This window comes from Cucurbita pepo, chromosome LG15 (assembly GCF_002806865.2).
Source record: "Cucurbita pepo subsp. pepo cultivar mu-cu-16 chromosome LG15, ASM280686v2, whole genome shotgun sequence".
NCBI classification, from domain to species: Eukaryota; Viridiplantae; Streptophyta; class Magnoliopsida; order Cucurbitales; family Cucurbitaceae; genus Cucurbita; species Cucurbita pepo.
In genome coordinates this window covers 2,103,006-2,124,779 of record NC_036652.1, presented here as the reverse complement: position 1 = coordinate 2,124,779, position 21,774 = coordinate 2,103,006, and the positions used below count along the sequence as shown (strand labels likewise).

The window sequence follows — 21,774 nt, the reverse complement described above, 5'->3', positions numbered from 1 at the left end:
TTATTTTATAAACGGCTTTGATGTTGACTCTACGGACATGGTTTTAATCTTCTCAATTAGTGGATTTATAAAGAGATTTAATATTTCGTGGTCTAGTGGTATACAAATTCATTATATAGGATATATTCACTCTCATGTCTCCACGTGGACGATTTTTTGTAACAATTACAAAGTGAGTCATATTAATAGCCTTACTGGATAGGTTATTACTTGAACATAATTATTTTGTATGTCAACCACAAATTGTGCAGGATTACGTTAATAACTTTAAATTTTCATACTTAAATGCTTGGTAAAATAGTCAAAATTATTATTAAAAATTAAATAATTAATTACAAAGCTCTATGATCATCCCATATCGAGGGATTTCTACAAGCATGATGCACAAGCGTTCGATGAGTAGTTCATTTGACCCAAGCGTAATTGACACAAACTATGCTAAGATGATATGAACTAAGCGTAACTCAATGACCCAAGCGTAACTCAATGACCCAAGCGTAAGATGACATGAACCATATAGACCATGCTAAGATGACATTAACTATGGAGACCATCTTTAGGCACACGAACTGCCCTGATGACCAGAAGATGAATTGTGCCTCGTACATGCTAAGAACTCACTTTTGGTGGAAGACTATTGTGAGAACCTTGAGAGTTGATGATGACCAATTAGTTGGCACCAGATGAAACAATCTTTCTTCCACAAGTACTACCCGATGGTCAGCTAGAAATCAAGTTGTCTTCTTGCACGTGAACTAGAAAACTAAGACAATTGAAGTATACACTAAGGAGTTCACTAGATCGTCCAGATTTGCCTATGAAATGGTCGATACAGAGGCAAAACACATGCAGAGACTCATCACGGGTCTCAGAAGCAAAATCCAAGGTATAATTGGGACAATAACATCCACAAACTATGTCCATGCCCTCGATATCACCAACATGTTAATTTTGTGTCTTNAGGCAAAAGCTCAATTAGTTGGGATTCATGAGCGAGTGAGGAGCGACTTTGAGAGTAATCAACTATCAAATCCATCTGTTTCAAACACAACACAGCAAGGCAAGCGCATGGCAACTGCAGCCAATCCAAATGCTGAAGATGCTGCAGAGCTACTAAGGTACATTTATTGTATTTTCAAATTGTATCCTGGTTGAGTGACAAGGTTTCATTCCTCCGCCATCTGCATTTACGCACACAAAGGAAGAAAGAAAGAAAGAGAGAAGTTGTTGAGGATTGTTGGGAGGGAGTCCCACGTTGGCTAATTTAGGGAATGTTCATGGGTTTATAAGTAAGGAATACATCTTCATTGGTATGAGGTCTTTTGGGGTAGCCCAAAGCAAAGTCATGAGAGCTTATGCTCAAAATGGACAATATCATACTATCGTGGAGAGTCGTTATTCCTAACATGGTATCAGAGCCATGCCCTAAACTTAGCCATGTCAATAGAATCCTCAAATGTCGAACAAAGAAGTTGTGAGCCTCGAAGGTGTAAGTGTCGAACAAATGGTGTACTTTGTTCGAGGACTCCAGAGAAGGAGTCGAGTCTCGATTAAGGGGAGGCTGTTCGAGGGTTTCATAGGCCTCAGGGGAAGATCTATATTGTACTTTGTTCAAGGGGAGAATTGTTGGGAGGGAGTCCCACATTGGCTAATTTAGGGAATGATCATGGGTTTATAAGTAAGGAATACATCTCCATTGGTATGAGAGCTTTTGGAGAAACCCAAAGCAAAGCCACGAGAGCTTATGCTCAAAGTGGACAATACCATACCATTTTGGAGATCCGTGATTCCTAACCGAAGTTTCTGTTTAAGAATTTTGATATTGCAAAGTAAACATTTACTTTTCTTCCTTTCTCTGGAACCCTTAGGTCAATCATGGCTGTTTCGCGCATAACTCGACTTATTTATAAATTTCTGGTGCAAATGTCGGTATTTTACAACGGTATCGTGTGATTATTTTTCCAGAATGTGCGTGCATTGTGGCATTCCCAAGACCTTTTCGAACGCACGAGGAATGTTTTGTCCTCTATGTGGCGATCGTCCTCCCGAGCCAGACAGTGAAACCAAAAAGAAGGGATCTACCGTGAAAGATAAGGAAAAGATTAAGAGAATGAGGGGACAGTCGTCTCATGCTTCTTGGAAGAGTGAAACAGAAATGCATCTGAGACAACAGTTTGATTGAAGAGTATTTCATGTATGTCTTTGAGCTCTTGAATACATGTGATAGATAGTGTACCATCATTATTCATACTAATCTGTGACATTATGATGTAAGGTTTATGTAGTTTCTAACCTGTTATTTTAACATTATTTTAATATCCCTCTCTTAAAACTTGTGTTATTTTATAAACGGCTTTGATGTTGACTCTACGGACATGGTTTTAATCTTCTCAATTAGTGGATTTATAAAGAGATTTAATATTTCGTGGTCTAGTGGTATACAAATTCATTATATAGGATATATTCACTCTCATGTCTCCACGTGGACGATTTTTTGTAACAATTACAAAGTGAGTCATATTAATAGCCTTACTGGATAGGTTATTACTTGAACATAATTATTTTGTATGTCAACCACAAATTGTGCAGGATTACGTTAATAACTTTAAATTTTCATACTTAAATGCTTGGTAAAATAGTCAAAATTATTATTAAAAATTAAATAATTAATTACAAAGCTCTATGATCATCCCATATCGAGGGATTTCTACAAGCATGATGCACAAGCGTTCGATGAGTAGTTCATTTGACCCAAGCGTAATTGACACAAACTATGCTAAGATGATATGAACTAAGCGTAACTCAATGACCCAAGCGTAACTCAATGACCCAAGCGTAAGATGACATGAACCATATAGACCATGCTAAGATGACATTAACTATGGAGACCATCTTTAGGCACACGAACTGCCCTGATGACCAGAAGATGAATTGTGCCTCGTACATGCTAAGAACTCACTTTTGGTGGAAGACTATTGTGAGAACCTTGAGAGTTGATGATGACCAATTAGTTGGCACCAGATGAAACAATCTTTCTTCCACAAGTACTACCCGATGGTCAGCTAGAAATCAAGTTGTCTTCTTGCACGTGAACTAGAAAACTAAGACAATTGAAGTATACACTAAGGAGTTCACTAGATCGTCCAGATTTGCCTATGAAATGGTCGATACAGAGGCAAAACACATGCAGAGACTCATCACGGGTCTCAGAAGCAAAATCCAAGGTATAATTGGGACAATAACATCCACAAACTATGTCCATGCCCTCGATATCACCAACATGTTAATTTTGTGTCTTAGTTTTAATATATATATATATATATATATATATATATATATATAATTATGATGTATGATATAAAGGTGACTGGCTTATAAAGACAAAAATAACTCCTTATTTATTTTATTTTTTGTTTCATTTTTCTCAACAAAATTGGCTTATAAAAAAATAACTAAATTACATTTTTTTAAAAAAAATTAATAATATTCTTAAAACAATTAAATAAAATTAAAAGTTTATAAAAATTGTTATTTTTGTTTTTTAGCAGTTAGAATTTAACAATTTTTATATTATTTTTCATGCTTTTCTCGTTGGGTGGTTTTTCGTCTCTTCAAATTTGCCGCCTCACATGTTTGTCACGTGTTCGATTGGACTGACCAGACAGACCAATTTTTCCATATAAATTGTCGCAATTTGCAATTCAATCCATCTTCATCTTCACTACATTGTAACACGGAGAGAACAATGGCTACTCTGACGGTCCCCGACCAGCTTCCTCCGGTGGCCGAAGATTGCGACCGCCTCCATAGTGCCTTTCAAGGTCTCTCTCTAACTAAATTCTCGCCAATTTTCTGTTCGTCCAGTTGATTTAACAATTTTCGAATTCTTTGCTGCTGTTCTCTTATGTAGTGGTTGTTTTTCTGATCTAGTACGACAATCGCTTCAAATCCTTTTCGATTTGCTTCTGAAAATTTGAACTACGTGTTCTGCTAACCGTTGCGATTTTGATCCCTGTTTTTCCCCCTCTGTTGAATCTTGTTACGTATGATTGCAAAGAGGTGTTTATATGCTGTTTCTTGTCTTGATATTGGCTTCTATGAATGTACTGGTTATTGTGAAGTTCATCGGTAGTCTTAACGCGTGTAGCCGAGAAATGAAAGTCGATTGGGTGATTTGTTTGGTTTTTTTATATGATTTCAGTCCCTTCTGTAGCTATAATTCCTGCAAATTTGTTTCTCATTTTGTTGTTTAACGATTCTAAGCCACAATGCTTGCCTTGAAAGTTAACAGTGTCAATTATTGATGTATTTGTGAAAAATACTTGTTGATCAACACCGTGTGCAAGGCAAGTAGTCTTTGGATCACTTTTGTGCAATCTGCTATTTTGTAACTTATATGAATGCTTTTTTAGTTCAAGTTGAGTAATAGGATTTGAACTTTGACTTCAAGTAATGAATATATGAGCTAAAAACTTATCTGAGTGTTCGAGCATTCAACATTAAGAAACTTTCTAAGGTAGCGGGGTGGTGTAACAGTTAACTTGAAGCATATGTTATGAATGCAGAGTAAGTTTACAAATACGAACAATGATGTTCAAAAAGTGAGATTATTTTCGAAATTAGATATAGGTGAAGAATACTCCGATTCATTTTTCAAGATTGTGGTAAACCTTTACTCGGGAACTGCCCTGCAATCTACCTCTTGTGAGTAAAAGACTTCGATATCATTATTATTCTTTTAGATGTATTGACTGATGTGAATAAATTAGCTATTTTGGTTTAATTAGATGCAGAGTGAAATATTTTGTCTCTTACAACAGGTTGGGGAACGGATGAGGGGGCGATTATATCCATTTTGGCTCACAGAAATGCTAAACAACGCAGTCTGATTCGACAGACCTATGCTGAAACGCATGGAGAGGATCTCTTAAAGGCACTAGACAAAGAACTTTCAAGTGATTTTGAGGTCGGAATTTGGAATCAAACCTTTCCCTATTTTGATTCATTACAGTTTAGGCTATTTAACGTATTGGGGGCTTCGAATCATTTTGAAAACAACATTTCTGTAGCTGTTTTAGCTTGAAACATGATTATATGATAAGCTTCTAGAAAAGAGCGCTGAAATGATGTGATTTGTCTTCTTCCATTAACAGAGAGCTGTGCTTTTATGGACTCTACATCCGGCTGAACGTGATGCATTACTAGCCAATGAAGCAATAAGGAAACTTACCCCAAAGCATTTTGTTATACTGGAAATAGCTTGTACTAGAACTCCTCGGGATTTATTCTTAGTGAAGGAAGAATACCATGCTCGTTTCAAGCGGTCGATTGAAGAAGATGTTGCATATCACACTACAGGTGATTTTCGCAAGGTAAGACAATGCTTTAATATCTTGGATTTGAAAGCTTCTGAGCTTCACGCTTGATCTTCTTACAGATGTTTGCTACTACTGTTTGTGGTCTGCTGGACACGATTTACACGCTATATTATTTGTATTTCTCATTTCATTTTCAACAGTTGTGTAAACCATTACAAACTATTAGTGTAAGGATTAAAAAAAAAATTGACCAGTCACTGGAAAAGACGAAATTCCGGCAAGATCCCACATCGATTGGGGAGGAGAATGAAGCATTCTTTATAAGAGTGTGGAAACCTCTCCCTAGTAGACATGTTTTAAAAACGTTGAGGGGAAGCTCGAAGGGGAAAGCCCTAAAGAGAACAATAGGTGGTGGGCTTGGGCCATTACAAATGGTATCAGAGTCAGACATCGGGTGATGTGCCAGCGAGGAGGCTGAGCCCCGAAGAGGGGTGGTGGATTGGGGGGTCCCACATCGATTGGATAAGGGAACGAGTGCCCGCGAGGACTCTGGGCTCTTACATCGGTTAGAGAGGAGAACGAAGTATTCTATATAAGGGTGTGGAAACATGCCCCTAGCAGACTCGTTTTAAAAACCTTGAGGGGAAACCTGAAAGGGAAAGCCCAACGCGTTTTAAAAACTTTGAGGGGAAATCCGAAAGGAAAAGTCCAAAGAGTACAATATTTGCTAGTGGTGGGCCTGGGCTACCCTAACACAATTGACATAGCTTAATGTTTAGTTTAGTTACTTCTCTTGAACTTATCATCTTTTTTCCATGTAGCTTCTGGTACCCCTTGTGACTGCATATCGATATGATGGCCCTGAGGTAAACGCAGCCCTAGCCACATCAGAGGCTAAGATACTTCACGAGAAAATCTCTGAGAAAGCTTACAATGATGAGGAGCTCATCAGGATTATAAGCACTAGAAGCAAGGCACAACTAAATGCTACATTTAATCATTACAACGACCAATTTGGGACTGCTATAAACAAGGTTTGTGTCTAATATTTATTCTTCAAAGTATCCTCAATAGTTGCTGGACTCTTTATGCTTAATGATTAGCAATGCATCTTGATCTCGTAACGCAGGATCTAAAGACCGACCCCGATAACGATTACCTTAAATTTCTGAGAGCTGCTGTCAAGTGTCTAACTTGGCCTGAGAAATATTTTGAGAAAGTTCTTCGTTTAGCCATCAAAGGGCTTGGAACCGACGAAGAGGCTCTGACTAGAGTAGTCGTGACGCGAGCTGAGGTCGACATGAAACGGATTGTTGAAGAGTATTACCGGAGAAACAGCGTTCCTTTGGATCAGGCGATAAAAGGCGATACGTCTGGGGATTATGAAAGGATGCTTCTTGCTTTGATTGGTAATGACAATGCTTGAGCCAAGAGCCCAGCCTGAGTATGTTGGATGTCGCTATGTGTTGTTATCAATAAGGTACATTCGTACTTGTTTTATGCTGCTGTGATAGGTAGTTATAGATGGATCTTACATTAAATTATATGCTTATATCTTGTTGTTTGTATATTTTTCATGGATATTAATATTCAATAAGACCCTTTACTTTGAAGTATATTCTTGAATCTTTAGAGGCACGTAGGTTCGGTATCTTAGGGAATGTTAATTTTAGAGTTACTTTCGTTTTTTCGGAATCATCTTCTAATTGGAGTTGCCGATGATCATTGGTCAAAGCAAAATTTTGTAATGTGTTAGGGTATCTCATTAGTAAGCCGACCTAGATCGATTTGTCATCTACGTGGGGTTTGGAGTATCTAGGTTTAGAAAAAATATATTTGGCGTGCATATTAAAGAAGATCGAAAAAAAAAATGAAACTAAGAAAGTTAATGATTTAGGCACATATTATATGCCTACGACTTTTCATCCACCTCAAGATTCATGTATATTAACAAAATGAAACACGGTTGTTGCATTAGTTAGAACATGAAAGGAATCTTAATGCTGGTCATGTGTATGTCTCATCTAAATAGATTTTATACATTTCGATAGACAAATTATGAACGATGCATTACTAAGATAAATCATCGAGATAGATTTTGACTTGATTTTTGTAGTACACGATTCATAATCTATTTGTCAACATATAAAATTGAGCCGAGCATTTTTTCTTTCAATTTTATTTTAAAATACAGATGAAAAGACGTTAAAGAAGGTTAGATGTTTCAGTATGATGTCTCATAACATAGTGAAACGTTGTAGTGTTATGACTATAAAGATGGAAAAAATGTATCCACTAGTGAATAAGGCGTTCAAACGAAAATATACTAAAGAAACGTGATAGACAAAAACCAACATCTATCCTTATATTTTCCTTACTTTTAGAGTAACCAATTGCTCATGAACGGTCGATATTTAGTTGTCTTTAGTTTTATGACAATGTTGAATTATGTTATGATGTTACCATTTTTGTTTGTGGTTGTTATTGATGATTTTTTTTTTTTAATTTATCATAGATTAATTTATGTTTGTTTGTGAACTTTTAATATGTTTTATCTAAGACGATATGGAATAATGATGAATTATGAATAAATAAATAAAATATTAAGAAATTAACTTTTTTTTTAACAACTGGACAACCCAACCCGAAAACAGAGGCTTGAGTTGGGTTGAGTTGTAAAAACTTTCACGTCGGGTTGGATTACCAATCCAACCAACCCGAACTTTTAGATTCATCCAATAAATTCTCTCAGCCCGACCCATGTAATAGGTTACTACTATACATATTAAAATTTGTAGGGTCGAAATAGAATAAATTTCGTGATTATGAAATATTTAAATATGAAGTGATTTGGATTTACCAAATTGAAAATTTACAACATAACACCATAAAATTATGGACATTCTGTACATGTACGAATCGTTAAATGCAATGGCAGACTTTAACGTGAGTTGAGTTTGGAAGTAGCAAAATGAAAAAAATCTTCGTATCTTAACACTAATTGCAAGGTTTAAAGCTATGTTTGAAAACAATCACGAGAGTATAATTTATAAGATTATGTTCTAAAACGGAGTTCCGATCATGTTCAAGGTTTTACAGTAATTTATAGAGAAAGATTATGGTATGAGATTTTCAAGATATAACTTGCCGTTGAAATAAACTTCAGAAAAATTTCCCTTGAATCAATCATGATATATATATAGCAGCGGTTTTATTTTAAAAGAAAAAGCAGAGTCGTGTACATATATATATATATATATCATCCAATGCCCTTAAATTAAATTACCAAACTAACCTTTTTTATATTTATATTTCTTTAGTTGTGGAATATTTGTAATTTTAAAATTTAAAATATAAAAATTATATTATATTATTGTTGATGAGATAATATTAAATTTATTAGAATGTTTTATATTTTTAATAAATAATTAAAGAGGAAAAAAAAAGAGACTATTTTAAATGATAAAAATTAAAATTGACTATTTAATTTGATTTTATGGGATGTCGCTGGGCACAAATACCAAATCTAAGAACAGGATCGCGGAAACATCGAATGCAGCGGATGATCGGGTGAGTTCTTAGCTCCCTCGCTAAGTCTCTACACAGATCATGAAGTTGAACAATAATTGAATTGCGAATTTGCGAAGATTCGGATCATGGAGGACAAGGGCAAAGGAACGGACAGATGGAGCGGTGCCGTAGCCAATATCACGGAGATGGCCTCCAACCTAGAATCACTCCAGAAGATTTTAGTAAAGAAAGCCGTCTATGTAGACGACGAGACGTTTGCCAGAGCTTCATTGTGCTCCGAACAAGCAAGGACGATCAAGGTTACTAGAACTCGCTTTTGCATTTTTTTCCCCTTTTTTTTTCCATGTTCTGTAGTTAGGTGTTTTTAATCTGATGTCTGGATTGGAATTTCGATTTTGCTCTTTGAAATTGGGTGGAGTGAGGAATTGGTGGGATTGCCTTCGTTCGTATTAGCGATCTAAATATTAGTTTTCTTGCTATATGCTGAATCGGAGTGGTATACATGTTGATCTAGGTTGCTTAGATATCTGATATAGGGTTTGAAATTTCAATTTGCTTATGGAATGTGGAGTGGGAGAGTGATGGATTGCCCAAAGGATTAGCAGATTTGGCAGAGTCAGGAAGTCATTCTCTTAAATCGATCCTGTTAAGAGGCCATTTTGAACACGGTCTTTGAAGAATCAAGGAGTAAATACACCTGATCTTCGATGACCTTCTTGGAGAAATGGATGTTGTGTAGAGTAGTAAACTTTAGCCAAATGAGTGGGTGGAGATTGCCAACTCTCAGGTAAAATGTGAGTCATGCACATGATGGAGGGATATTGAGAATAGAGATACTAATGTACTTACTCGGTCGGAGGAATTTAGGATCAGTTAAAAGTGATATGAACCAAGAGACATCAATCATACAATATACTTCAATGAAAATGTGAAGAAAATGTTGTCAAAATTATCGTAAGATGTTTCAATTCATGCCACATTGAAGAAGAATCAAGCTTCATTGTTATAGATTTGGGTGGATCATAATTTAGAGTAATTTAGAGTTATGGTGTTTCTTTAATGTATTTTAAGGCTTATTTACATACTGGTTAATTATGGCCCTAAAGTATACATATTGGCTAATTATGGTCATAAAATATAGTTTTACAACTCTTGGAATGCCTCATGGAAGGTTAAAGGTTTTTATTTTGATGCTATATAAAGCTATGTAGATTTGGAAAATGTATGTAAAATGAGCATTTGTGTTTTCTTTAACAAATGACTAAGTTTCTTTGCAATTCTATGTAGTTTAGGTTGCATGTAGAATCATTCAAGCTTGACATGATCAATCTTGCTTGTGGAGTGATTCGAATCTCAAACAAGTGTTCTTGCCTTGAGATATTTGATCTACAAGAATCATTCATGCTAGACATGATCGATCTTGTTTGTGGAGTGATACGAATCTCAAACAAGTGTTCTTGCCTTGAGATATTCGAACAACAAGTTAATCTAAATCTTACTTCCCTTGTAGTGATTTCTTATCATTTGGTATAAGAGATTTCCCTTGGGTCTTGGGTTGATTCCTTATCACTTTTGTAGGAAAATTTGTTTGCTCCTCTCTAGCATTTTATCTTTGAATACGACTTTGTTCTCGCCTTTTGAACCTGGCCGATCTTTCTTTTACTAATCTACTTCTGTTTAGATTAAAATTGTCTGGTAAATCATTTGCTTTAACATCACAACCCACCATTAAATATCAAATATCATATCACATGAGCTTAAGTGATGCTCTTTGTTTAAATAACATGCCATTTGGCTTTTGTTTATTACGGATGTATGATACAATTTTGCCCACTGGTTATGATAATGAAATAATCTTTTGCTAGGTTCTTGAACAAAGGGTTGAGACTTTGGAAAGAGAACTTGATGCTGCTATCACTGCTGCTGCTCATGCTCGTTCAGAAAAACGTCAGGCTGAGGCAGCACAAAAAGCTGCTGAACTACATGTGCAGGAGGTCACTAGAGAGCTCGAGAACACGACAAGTATGGAATATCTTACTCTTTTCAGCTTCTTTTTCTTCTTCTAATTTTCTTGACCTTTTTTAAGACCATTTTAATTTCTAAACAAAAATATTTGTAGACTTGCCTTGCCTAACCCCTAAACCCTAAAATTAATTGATTTGTTGAGCATAAATTGGAATTTTGTGTAATGGAACCTTGAGTTTTCAGTTTCGTGTTTAGTATTTAGTAGGTACGTGAATTTTAAAAAATATTGATTATGTTAAAGACCTGTCATATACAAAATAGGACATAATATTGATAGTTAAGGGACCGATCAAATACTTTTTAAAATCCAAGGACTCAATGGACACAAGATTGAAAAGATTAGAAAGAGTAAACCTTACATAATCTAGCGAGTGTTTTCAATCTTTCTCTCTCTCTTTTCTTTTTTTTCTCTTTTTTTTTTTTGTTCCAACCAATCAGGACTGCTGTTCGGTTAAATAGTTTATACTAATGTTTAAAGAGGGGAAGTCGGTATTGATAAAGGAAAGGAAGTATTGTGGATGACTTTGGTCGTATTTAGTTCTTTCTTTCCTTTCTGGAGTTCACGACTAATTGTTTGATAGCTCGCTGTGTGACTTTCTCCACACGTTGTCTAACCAAATCCAATGACCATCAGTGAGATTGTCTCTTATAGAAACAATAATAATAGACGGAATATTGATTAATAGTCAATTATTGTTCTTCAATGGCACAGTACCATAAGAAATCTCCACGCAGAGATGGGTGTTCTTTAAAATTACTCTGTTAATGTTATTGAATGATACTGCAGAGGTATTTCAACTGCACATGGATGAATTGCGTGCAAAGCAAGAGGAAATCAACAAGCGTGATAAGGATATCAAGCTCTTGGAAGCAATAATTCAAACTCTCGGTGGTAAAGAATAATATTTTATGGTAATTAGGGTGTTGGTATTTTTCCTTTTTCCTTATTATGCGTGGGTGAAGTTTTAGTGTAAAATATCTATGGTTAATCTGGTTGAGTCTGCTTAGGAATATGGTGCATAATATATTATTTTGAACATAGTGAAGCATTAGTTTATACAATACGAATAAGTAAAATTCAAATCACTTTTGATTGAAGAACAACGTACAAGTTATTCGCTCCGAACGTCTTTTACTTACTATGGTTTAGTTTTTGTTGATTTGTTTGTTGAAAATAGTTTTTGTGAGCAAGGGCTTGTTTTAGGATTACTTTTTTTTGTAAAAGTTCAAGTTATTGTAGGTTTTATAATCATTATTTATAACCGATCAACTATTGTAGCATAGTTAGCCAATTTTACATGCTTCAAAGTTCAACTCAACTTCAAGCAGCAAAAGGATCTTCACTGTCTGAAGAGCAGAATTTCACTTGGCTTTAAGGTTTTTTCTTCACCCTACCACTGACACTTGTTATACTATTGCTGATAGGGCGATTAGCGTAACGATCGAAGAAGTATAAGTAGGTTCTGTTGTTTTCTTGAGTCCAGTTTGGTTTCTTAGATCTTCTGAAAGCAAAATGTTCTGTCAAATTCAGTGTTGTATGGATAATGTGGCTTTTGAAATTGTGTGGATACGATCATGTATGGATAGAACTTCATCATTCTCTTACTTTCATCTTTTTTACTACTCTGTGTCAATATTAGCACTCAAGTAGACACATCTTAATAAGGTCGTGATATGTAACAGTCCAAGCCCATCGCTAATCGATATTGTCTTCTTTGGCTTTCCCTTTCTATACCCTATAAAGAATGTTTCGTTCTCCTCCCCAATCGTTCTCCTCCCCAATCGATGTGAGATCTCACATAATATTAGGTCTATTTATCACAGCCCATCTGACCATCCCTTTTATACTCAAAAAGAAAGTCTTGACAAACAAAGCGAACAAACAACGAGCTGCTTGTTTATATTCTTTGTATATCAACTTGCGAATATAATGATTTGGACTCTAATTCTCAAGAGTTTTTCAGCTTAAAAACCAAGCTCAATTTGGTTCTAGTACAATGTTCTTGAGGGGATGATAGAATACATTCTTTTGCATTGTTTGATTTTCTTTTAGTTTGTCACTTTATTTGTTACTATTGACTCTCTTCCTTTCATTACTTTACACATGGCTCGTACCGTTGTTCCTTTAGTTGATTGTCATATCTGTGATTACAAATAACCTATAGAGTTACCTGTTTTACAAGCTCTTCTTGCAATTTTACATCAATTTTCTTGATATCGGACTGAAATTATCTCTCGAGATTGATGATGAATTAGAAGGTGACGTGTGCCGACCACCATCGCCATGGGTTGACCTGGTGGTCATTAAGGGTCGTGAAATAATTAAGGATTTCGGAGTAACGAGATCAAGACATGGTGGTAATATCTAGGATTTAATATTCCCCGAGAGTTTGCTTAGCAACTAAATATAGTAGAATTAGATGATTATCTCATGAGAATAATCAAGATGCGTGCAAGCTGAAAATGGCATGTGTTTATAGCAAAGAATAAAACATGGAAATGAAGGGCTAAATGGATCATTTAACTCTTTTCTTTAACTTAAAAAAAAAAAATCTCGAAAAAAAACAAAAGAATATACGAGGACTATTTAAATACGTTAAAAAGTATTATTTAAGTTTGTTTTTAAAAAAATGCCCTTATAGAAGTAAAATTAACAATAATATCTTTATATTAAAAAAATTAAAATTTTTATCAAATTTTAACTTTAGTACTTTAAAATTGAAGAGATAAATAATTTTCGTTTGGTAAAAAAAGACGTTAGTAGTGTTAATACTACGTTTAAAATTCGTAAATATTTTTTAATTGTATTAATATTTTTAACTTTTTTTTAAGTAAGATATAAATAAACTTTATTTTTAAATGAATTTTAAGAACAAAATATAAAATCTAACCGTTTCTTTTTTCTAATTATTATTTTTGTTATAAAAAGAAAAAAACGCAAAATATTTGAATCTTAAAGAAATATAAGATTCTTGAGAACTTCTGCCCGTTGCTCATTCTATTCGGCGCCTCTATGGAGGAAATACACCAAAGCGCCGTTCCTTAGAAGACGAACATGGCGGCTCTCTCAAACCCACTGCGTAAGTTTCTAATTCTTCTCTCTTTCTTCTAATTATTTGCCTTCCTCGCGCTTCTCTCAATCTTCGATTCTTTCAACAAGATGAACACAGTGATTCCATTAAACCCTCTGCGCAATTTGTTGACCCTTGATCGCCCTTATGTTGTTCTTTTTCTTTTTCTTGTGTGTTTGGAGTTCTTTAGCCTCACACAAATTCCGAATAGAGTTTTGGTTGCGCTTTCAATTGATTATCTTATTTAAAACTTCGATTCAGGTCAGCTTGTTGGTTGTATGATTCAGGGGAGGAACAAGGAGTTTCCCCTTTTAGTTTGTCTTAAATTCATGGAAATGTTTACAGCAGTTAAGATTAAAAAATTTCCATCTAATTTGCTCCTTAATTTTTAGAACTGAAAAATTATGTTTGTGAGAAGTTTGAATATAAAATTGTCATGTTTACAAGAAGTTAGAATGTAAAATTTATACCTGAGTATATACTGAAACGAAGTTCTTTGAAAATTTGTAATTTGCTGACCATTTTTCTGTGAGCATCTAATTGGAGTGTAACTCTGCTTAGAGAGTGCGGGGAGGAGGTCTGGTGTGTGGGTTGTCACAATCCGAGGAGTGGTTGTGCCCCAAGTAAGTCATCGAGGACGATGACTAGTTTAAGTGAGGGAGAATGTCACAACCTAACAGTAGTTGTTCCTCCAAGTAAGTCATCGAGGACGATGACTAGTTTAGGTGGGAGAGAATGTCACAACCTAACAATGATTGTTCCCCCAAGTAAGTCATTGAGGATGATGACTAGTTTAAGTGGGGAGAATGTCATAATCTAACTAAGAAGATAGTATGTTGTGACCCTCATGTTGTGACAAGAGAAGCGGCAACCCTTAAGTGGCACCCATTAGCCACGTGAGGGTCTAGACGAGTGGCATGATGCGACCGAGGAGGACGGCGCATCGTGCCATTGTGGAGAGTCGTGATTTCTAACATGGGTGTCTTTTACTTCTGTGGTTTTGAGCATAACCCCCTCGATATAGTTTCATGATTATTCAGCTTATTCATTTACCACATCCATCTAAATGGGGTCTTTTCCCTCTCAACCTGGGAGTTTTATTTTTTCAGCCAAAAGCGAGTACGGTTTCGAAGGGTAGGAAGGTGAAGCCTGGAGATTCATTTGTGGATAAAGGGAAAGCTGAAGAAAGCCTAAATGATTTAACAGACCCTCGACTTGCTGCCAAAGAGCGTGCGAATCGACCGAATCAAATGACTGCTGACCTCCTTAGTGAAGAGAACAGAGGCCTTGTGAATTGTTGAGGATTATTGGGAGTGAGTCCCATGTTGGTTAATTATCATGGGTTTATAAGTGGGAATACTATCTCCATTTGCATGAGGCCTTTTGGGAGGCCTAAAGTAAAGTCATGAGAGCTTATGTTCAAAGTGGACAATGTCATACCATTGTGGAAAGTCGTGATTCCTAACATGAATGATACATCGACAGCTGAAGTAACCTATGAGGTAAGGTTTAGATTCATTATTCAATCTTTAGTACCCTGCTTAGTGCTATCACTGGTTGGTTTCTTCATCAACCGGTGAAGATTGTGCATGTTCTTTTTTTTTTCGGATCATTACAACTTGAAAGCCTGTCTTATCATTTTTCTCTAGTCAGCTAAGTTATTAGCTTGCATTGATCTTCATACATTCATTATCATCGGCATTAACCAGGATTGTGTTCTAGAAAAATCGTTGTCATAACGCAACATGACATTTAAAGCATGTATTTCATCTTAATATGGACAATAACGTCATATTAAGGAAATTCCACAATCTTTCATCGTTATGTTATCATCCATCATCATCATCATGTAACGGAATCATATAATAACATCATAATCATTCTATAACATCATAAGGCATCATCATATAACTCATTCCCGTCATACATCATACATCATCATCATATAACTCATTCCCGTCATACATCATACATCATCATCAAAGCATCATAAGTATAAAGCATAAATGACACGTGCAGAGGCCATTAGGCACGTGTCGTCATGTATCAAACAATTGTCCAACCTATCCTATAGTAAGACCACTTGGTTGGTTGGTTGGCCTTAGCCGGCGTTTTTCCTAAAATTCGAGTATGCTTGTCTTCCGTTCCTCGAAGTTGCTCAAATTATCGTCGGGAGCCCTTTCCTATTTGGACGTCCATTTCGTTTCATTAGTATTTCATACTCGGTCTGTCTTGTCACTTTTTCAAAAAATTTTAAGGTTAAAGTTAAATGGAAGGAGAGCTACTAACGTCTCTCTTCCCCGTAAACATTTTCCCCCAATTGACAGGATAATGAGAACTTGGAGGCTGAAGAGTTCTCAGGTTTCAATTCTGTACATGCGGGTCGGGTTGGCACAAACGGGTCGGGTTGGGTCAGAATGCGTCCAGCGGATTTCGACTTCTTCCTCCCACCTTCTTCCAAATTCTTCTTCACTCTCAGTACACTATGTCTTCTTCTCCATGAGAGCCAACCAACCTCCCTCGACAACAAACTAGATACGAAGACCTACGAAATACGTTAGGGTTCTGAGGGGGAAAAACAACGGAGATCACACCACTAGAAGCTTAGCGTCGGAGTTCTCCCCTTCTCAACCGTTTGAGTCCCAATGTCATCGCTCACGAGTGCCTCGAGTTTCGTTGCTCTTCTCTCAAGTTTCGCCTCCTTCCTCTTGCTCAACCTCGCTTCCTGTCAAACGCCCTCTTCTGCCATTTCCTATTCTTTTGTCCTTCTTTTCTTTTTCTTTTACTTTTTACTAAGTGTTTTTCTTTTTCTTTTACTTTTTACTAAGTGTTGGGACAACTGGCTCTCTTTTCATTTAGTGTCAGTTGTACGGTTATTACAGGTATTCCTCATTCTTACAAACGTAGGTATTATTTGAGGAGTATGGAAAATTTTGGAACTTTGTAGAGAAGCAAACCCGAACCAAAAAGTGTCACGCTTTCCAGGTAAGTGGTACCTCGGAACCTTGGAATTAGCTATACTCGTAGTATGCATGAAAGTATGATATGAGGAGTAAGTCATAGAAATTTGAGCATGAAATGAGTTGGTTTGATGTATGTAAAAGCACGTTAAATGTTATGGTGCACATTTATCGAGGAATGAACTGTTGAGTTACGATATGACCGAAATTGAGAGCATGTCTTTAGTATGATTTAATGCATGTTATGGAAAAACGATTATAGATGTTTGAGCATAGAATGAGTTGAGATGAGACATGTTGAATGTGATGATGTACGTTTACTGAAGCGCGTATGAACTGTCCTACAATTGAGATATATGACTAGGTTTCCATGATTAGATCATTAAGCTATGTCTTCGTTACATATGTTTCGATATTAGCAGTTATACAGGGACGGTTAGGGGTTCGCCAACTAACCCTTAATCGTAAACCTGGCTCGATTGTCAGGGGTCCGAATAATTATAGAACTGGTCATATCATTATTGATGGTACCTTGTAGGGACTTATAGGAAGTTTGCAAGTTAACTTTCTATTAGTGAACCTGTCACGAGTGATGTGGGTCGACATTGGTACATTAGAGTTGGTCGAGATGTATTGTTCATGCATGTGAGTTAGCAGTTATACGGGGACGATTAGGGGTTCGCCAACTAACCCCTAATCATAAACCTAGCTCGATTGTCAAAGGTTCAAATAACTATAGAACTGGCTTATTATTGTAGATAGTATTTTATGGGGACTTGTAGGAAGTTTGCCCGTCACTTTCCTTTAAGTGATCCTGTCACGAGTAGCGGGGGCCCACAGTAGTACACTTTAGAGTTGGTTGCCCCTTGAGGGCTTTGAGATATGGTGATGATGATGAGTGACTAGCAGAAATAACTAACTTAGAGAACTTTAGAATATTCCGAGGGCTGGAGGTCTAGACAGGACCAAGAACGAGAGAAAGAAGAATGAGAAAACCAAGAACGAGAGAAAGAAGAATGAGAAAACCTAGTGTGTAGCCTAGGAAGAGCCTATACGGGGAACGAATACTCAAAAGAGAATAAGATACGGAACGTATAAATAAGATCAATAAGACTTAATAACAAAATATACAGCTTACTGAGTATATTTTATATGCTCATTTCAAATGAGACGTGATGGAGCAGATGCGATGGAGGCGCACACGAGCGAGGGGGGGCTATGGAGTATTGGGCTAGATTGGTGACGTGTACCCCATTGATATGTTTTCTTTACGAACCTTGGTGTTTTTTTTGTAATTCTGGATTTTCTCAAACTATCTATATCATGTTCTTTTATGTGTGCGTCACGTGAGTTTGTAGTTGTGATATATTTTTAAACAATTTCGTACTAAATCTAAACTTTCTTCGTGTGTGTGCACATTTAAAAATTTTAAATTCTCTTTAATTTTTACTTATTTCCATGTCAGTAAGTAACGGTCCATGGCTCGAGTCTCTCGAAAAGCGGGTCGTTACAGATTGGTATAAGAGCTTTAGGTTGATAGGTTCTGTAGACCGTTTAAAGAGTCTTAGAGCCCTCCATAGCCCAGCTCAACTACCCTGCCAACTGTCTCATAAGCAAGGATAGTATTAAATAATTGAGATACTTTAGTGAATTGAACTGGCTAATTGAGTTTAGGTCAAATTTTGAATGTGGAATATATGATGATATATCAAGAGACGTGATGTATAAATCTTAACCTTAGATTTGTGAATTGGCATATATGGCTCAAAAAACTAGAGGCGGTGTTAGCAGTGTCGTACAGGAGGTAGGTGGGCACATGTCATAGATGTTCCCTCGCAAGAGACCCCTGAGATAGAGGAAACCCAGGTCCCAACACCAGACATAGGGACCCCACCACCCCACAAACATGGTGACGATGTTTGTTGAGGAGCTGCAAAACCTGTTGCAGACCACCATGTCCAGCCAAGTAACAAACATTGTGGATGCGGTGTTAGCGAACCGATCCGGACAAGAACAAAAGAATCCGTTTACGTTCGAACAGTTTCGCTAGCTGAGGGACTTTAAGAAGTATGACCCTCACAATTTGAGGGGCAAGCCCTGGATACAGAGGCGACATAAGGCTGGTTGGAAGCCATCGAGTTAGCTTTCAAGTACATGAACTGCCTTGACACCCATAAGGTCCACTGTGCAACTTAGATGTTGAAGAATCGAGCTAATTTCTGGTGGGAGTCAGTTCTCCGCTCCGTCGAGAACGTGGGCCAGTGACATGGGAATTGTTCCAAGAGGCATTTTTTCAAAAGTATTATCCCAAGACTGTTAGATTTCACAGACAAGAAGAAGTTAATTAGCTGAAGCAAGGGGTAATGACAGTGGAGGAGTATGAACACAAGTTTGCTCGATTGTCCCGTTTCACCCCAGACATTATGCGCACAGAGGAGACCAAGACTGAGAGGTTCATCAACGGCCTAAATTGGGACATTCAGGGGCAAGTGTCGGCCCATACAACATACGACTATGCTGAAGCTGTCAGGCTGGCCACTATCCTCTACAATGCCAACGGCCAAAACACAAGGGGACCCAATAATCAACAAGGCTCCAAAACAAGGTTCGACCTAAACTCTTTCCGGTCTCAGCAGCAAGCTCCACGGAGACAGTTTGATCAACAACAAGCACCACGAGAGCAATTTAATTGACAGCCTCCTCCAACTATTCAGAGACCAAAATGTGGGCGTTGTGGCAGAGACCATGATGAGGAGTGCATGGCCGGTTCAAGAGCTTGTTTCAACTGTGGAAAAAGTGGGCACCAAATGACCCCCCATAAAAAGAAGACATCTGTCAACCGATCTTCAAGGTCGAACCAGGGGAACCAAGGTGGGAAGGTACAAACTCGAGGCATGGCTCACGCTACCACAGCTCGTCGAGCCACGGATGCAGGAAACATGGTGACATGTACCCTGCCAATACTTGGCTATTTCACATTTGCCTTGTTTGATTCTGGATCAACTCATTCTTTAATATATGCTTCATTCGATAGACCAGCATGAATAGGAATAGATAGAGCCTTTAGAGTATAGTCTCGCAGTGTCTACTCCAGCTGGCACGATAATGATGGCTGAGGAGAGAATCAGTGAGGGAACGATAGTAGTAGCGGAACGCCAGTTTGAGGTAACGCTGATAGTCATTGACATGGTTGAGTTCGACATCATCTTGGGAATGGATTGGCTCGCTACATTGATTGCCATGCAAGAGAGAAAGTTTTAGATTCAAGGGCACCCAGTCCCAAAGTGTACCAAAGGTAATATCTGCGGTGAAGGCAGAGAAACCAATGGACCAAAGAGCATAGGGACAGTCGGCCATTCGGTGCTCGCTTTTTCCATAATTAAAACAAGCTCTTGAACCGACCATGCACTCCCCATCATGGTCTCTACCACAACGCCCACATTTTGGTCTCTCAATAGTTGGAGGTGGCTATCGGTTAAACTGCCCTCATGGTGCTTGTTGTTGATCAAACTTCTTCGTGGAACTTGCTGCTAAGACCTGGAAGAGTTTAGGTCGAACCTTGTTTTGAAGCCTTGTTGATTGTTGAACCCTTGTTTTTTAGCTGTTGGCGTGTAGAGGATAGTGGCCACCCTGACAGCTTCAGCATAGTCGTATGTTGTATGGGCCGACACTTGCCCCTGAATGTCCCAATTTAGGTCGTTGATGAACCCTTAGTCTTGGCCTCCTCTGTGCGCACAATGTCTGGGGCGAAACGGGACAATCGAGCAAACTCGTGTTCATCCTCCTCCACTGTCATTACCCCTTGTTTCGTCTGCAAAAATTCTTCTTGTCTCTGAAATCTGACAGTCTTGAGATCATACTTTTGAAATGATGCCTCTTGGAACTGTTCCTGTCACTAGCCCACGGTCTCAACGAAGCGGAGAACTGACTCCAGAAATTAGCTCGATTCTTCAGCATCTAAGTTGCACAGTAGACCTTATGGGTGTCAAGGCAGTTCATGTACTTTGAGGCTAACTCGATGGCTTCCAACCAGCCTTCTGTCGCCTCTGTATCCAAGGTTCGCCCCTCAAATTGTGGGGGTCATACTTCTTAAAGTCCCTCAGGTAGCGAAACTCTTCGAACGTAAACGGATTCTTTTGTCCTTGTCCGGATCGGTTCGCCAACACCGCATCCACAATGTTTGTTACTTGGCTGGACATGGTAGTCTGCAATAGGTTTTGCAGCTCCTCAACAGACATCGTCACCATGTTGCAGGGTGGTGGGGTCCCTGTGTATGGCGTTGGGACCTCTCTATCTCAGGTGTCTCTTGCGAGGGAATATCTGTGGCGTGTGCCCACCTACCTCCTATACAACACCTGCTAACACTGTCTCTAGTTTTTGGAGCCATATCTGCCAATTCATAAATCTCATGTTAAGATTTATACACTACGTCTCTCGATATATCGTCATATATTCCACATTCAAAACTTGGATCTAATCTCAATCAGTTAATTCAATTCACTAAATTATCTCAATTATTTATATTATCCTTGCGTACCAAATTACGGCGTGGCGTAGTTGAGTTGGGCTATGGAAGGCTCTAAGACTCTCTATTTAAACGGTTTACATAAAGTTCTTATACCAATCTGTAATGACCCGTTTTTCGAGAGACTCGAGCCATGGACTGTTACTTACTGACATGGAAATAAGTAAAAATTGCATAGAATTTAAATTTTTTAACGTGCATACACATGAAGAAAGCTTAGATTTAGTACGATATTGTTTTTATACATCACCACTGCAGACGCACACACAAAAGAACATGACATAGATAGTTTGAGAAAATCCAGAAATACAAAAAAAACACCAAGGTTCGTAAAGAAAACATAT

The 21,774-nt window shown here is 37.5% G+C and overlaps 3 protein-coding genes and 1 long non-coding RNA gene across 5 annotated transcripts; all 4 read left to right on the top strand.

The window, feature by feature from the left end:
- Nucleotides 1–822: 822 nt before the first annotated feature.
- LOC111776348 lies at nt 823–2,182 on the top strand. The gene is made up of 2 exons (XM_023655779.1): nt 823–1,118; nt 1,966–2,182. The coding sequence occupies exons 1-2, from the start codon at nt 823–825 to the stop codon at nt 2,180–2,182; spliced, it is 513 nt and encodes a 170-aa protein (XP_023511547.1).
- A 1,532-nt stretch (nt 2,183–3,714) lies between these two features.
- On the top strand, nt 3,715–6,934 carry LOC111811179 (annexin D2-like). Its single transcript, XM_023697931.1, has 5 exons — nt 3,715–3,821; nt 4,821–4,966; nt 5,154–5,372; nt 6,140–6,352; nt 6,448–6,934. The coding sequence occupies exons 1-5, from the start codon at nt 3,746–3,748 to the stop codon at nt 6,742–6,744; spliced, it is 951 nt and encodes a 316-aa protein (XP_023553699.1). The 5' UTR covers nt 3,715–3,745; the 3' UTR covers nt 6,745–6,934.
- A 1,888-nt stretch (nt 6,935–8,822) lies between these two features.
- Nucleotides 8,823–12,493, top strand: LOC111776508. Of its 2 annotated transcripts, XM_023655970.1 has the most exons (4): nt 8,823–9,148; nt 10,715–10,871; nt 11,662–11,766; nt 12,154–12,493. In XM_023655970.1, the coding sequence occupies exons 1-4, from the start codon at nt 8,975–8,977 to the stop codon at nt 12,156–12,158; spliced, it is 441 nt and encodes a 146-aa protein (XP_023511738.1). In that variant the 5' UTR covers nt 8,823–8,974; the 3' UTR covers nt 12,159–12,493. The 2 variants fall into 2 exon arrangements, with proteins under 2 accessions (XP_023511738.1, XP_023511737.1); XM_023655969.1 differs by lacking the exon at nt 12,154–12,493 and having other exon boundaries at nt 11,662–12,013.
- A 2,850-nt stretch (nt 12,494–15,343) lies between these two features.
- On the top strand, nt 15,344–17,108 carry LOC111811359. Its single transcript, XR_002817533.1, has 2 exons — nt 15,344–15,447; nt 16,273–17,108. It is a non-coding gene; the product is annotated as an uncharacterized LOC111811359 (long non-coding RNA).
- The last annotated feature ends 4,666 nt before the right edge of the window (nt 17,109–21,774 follow it).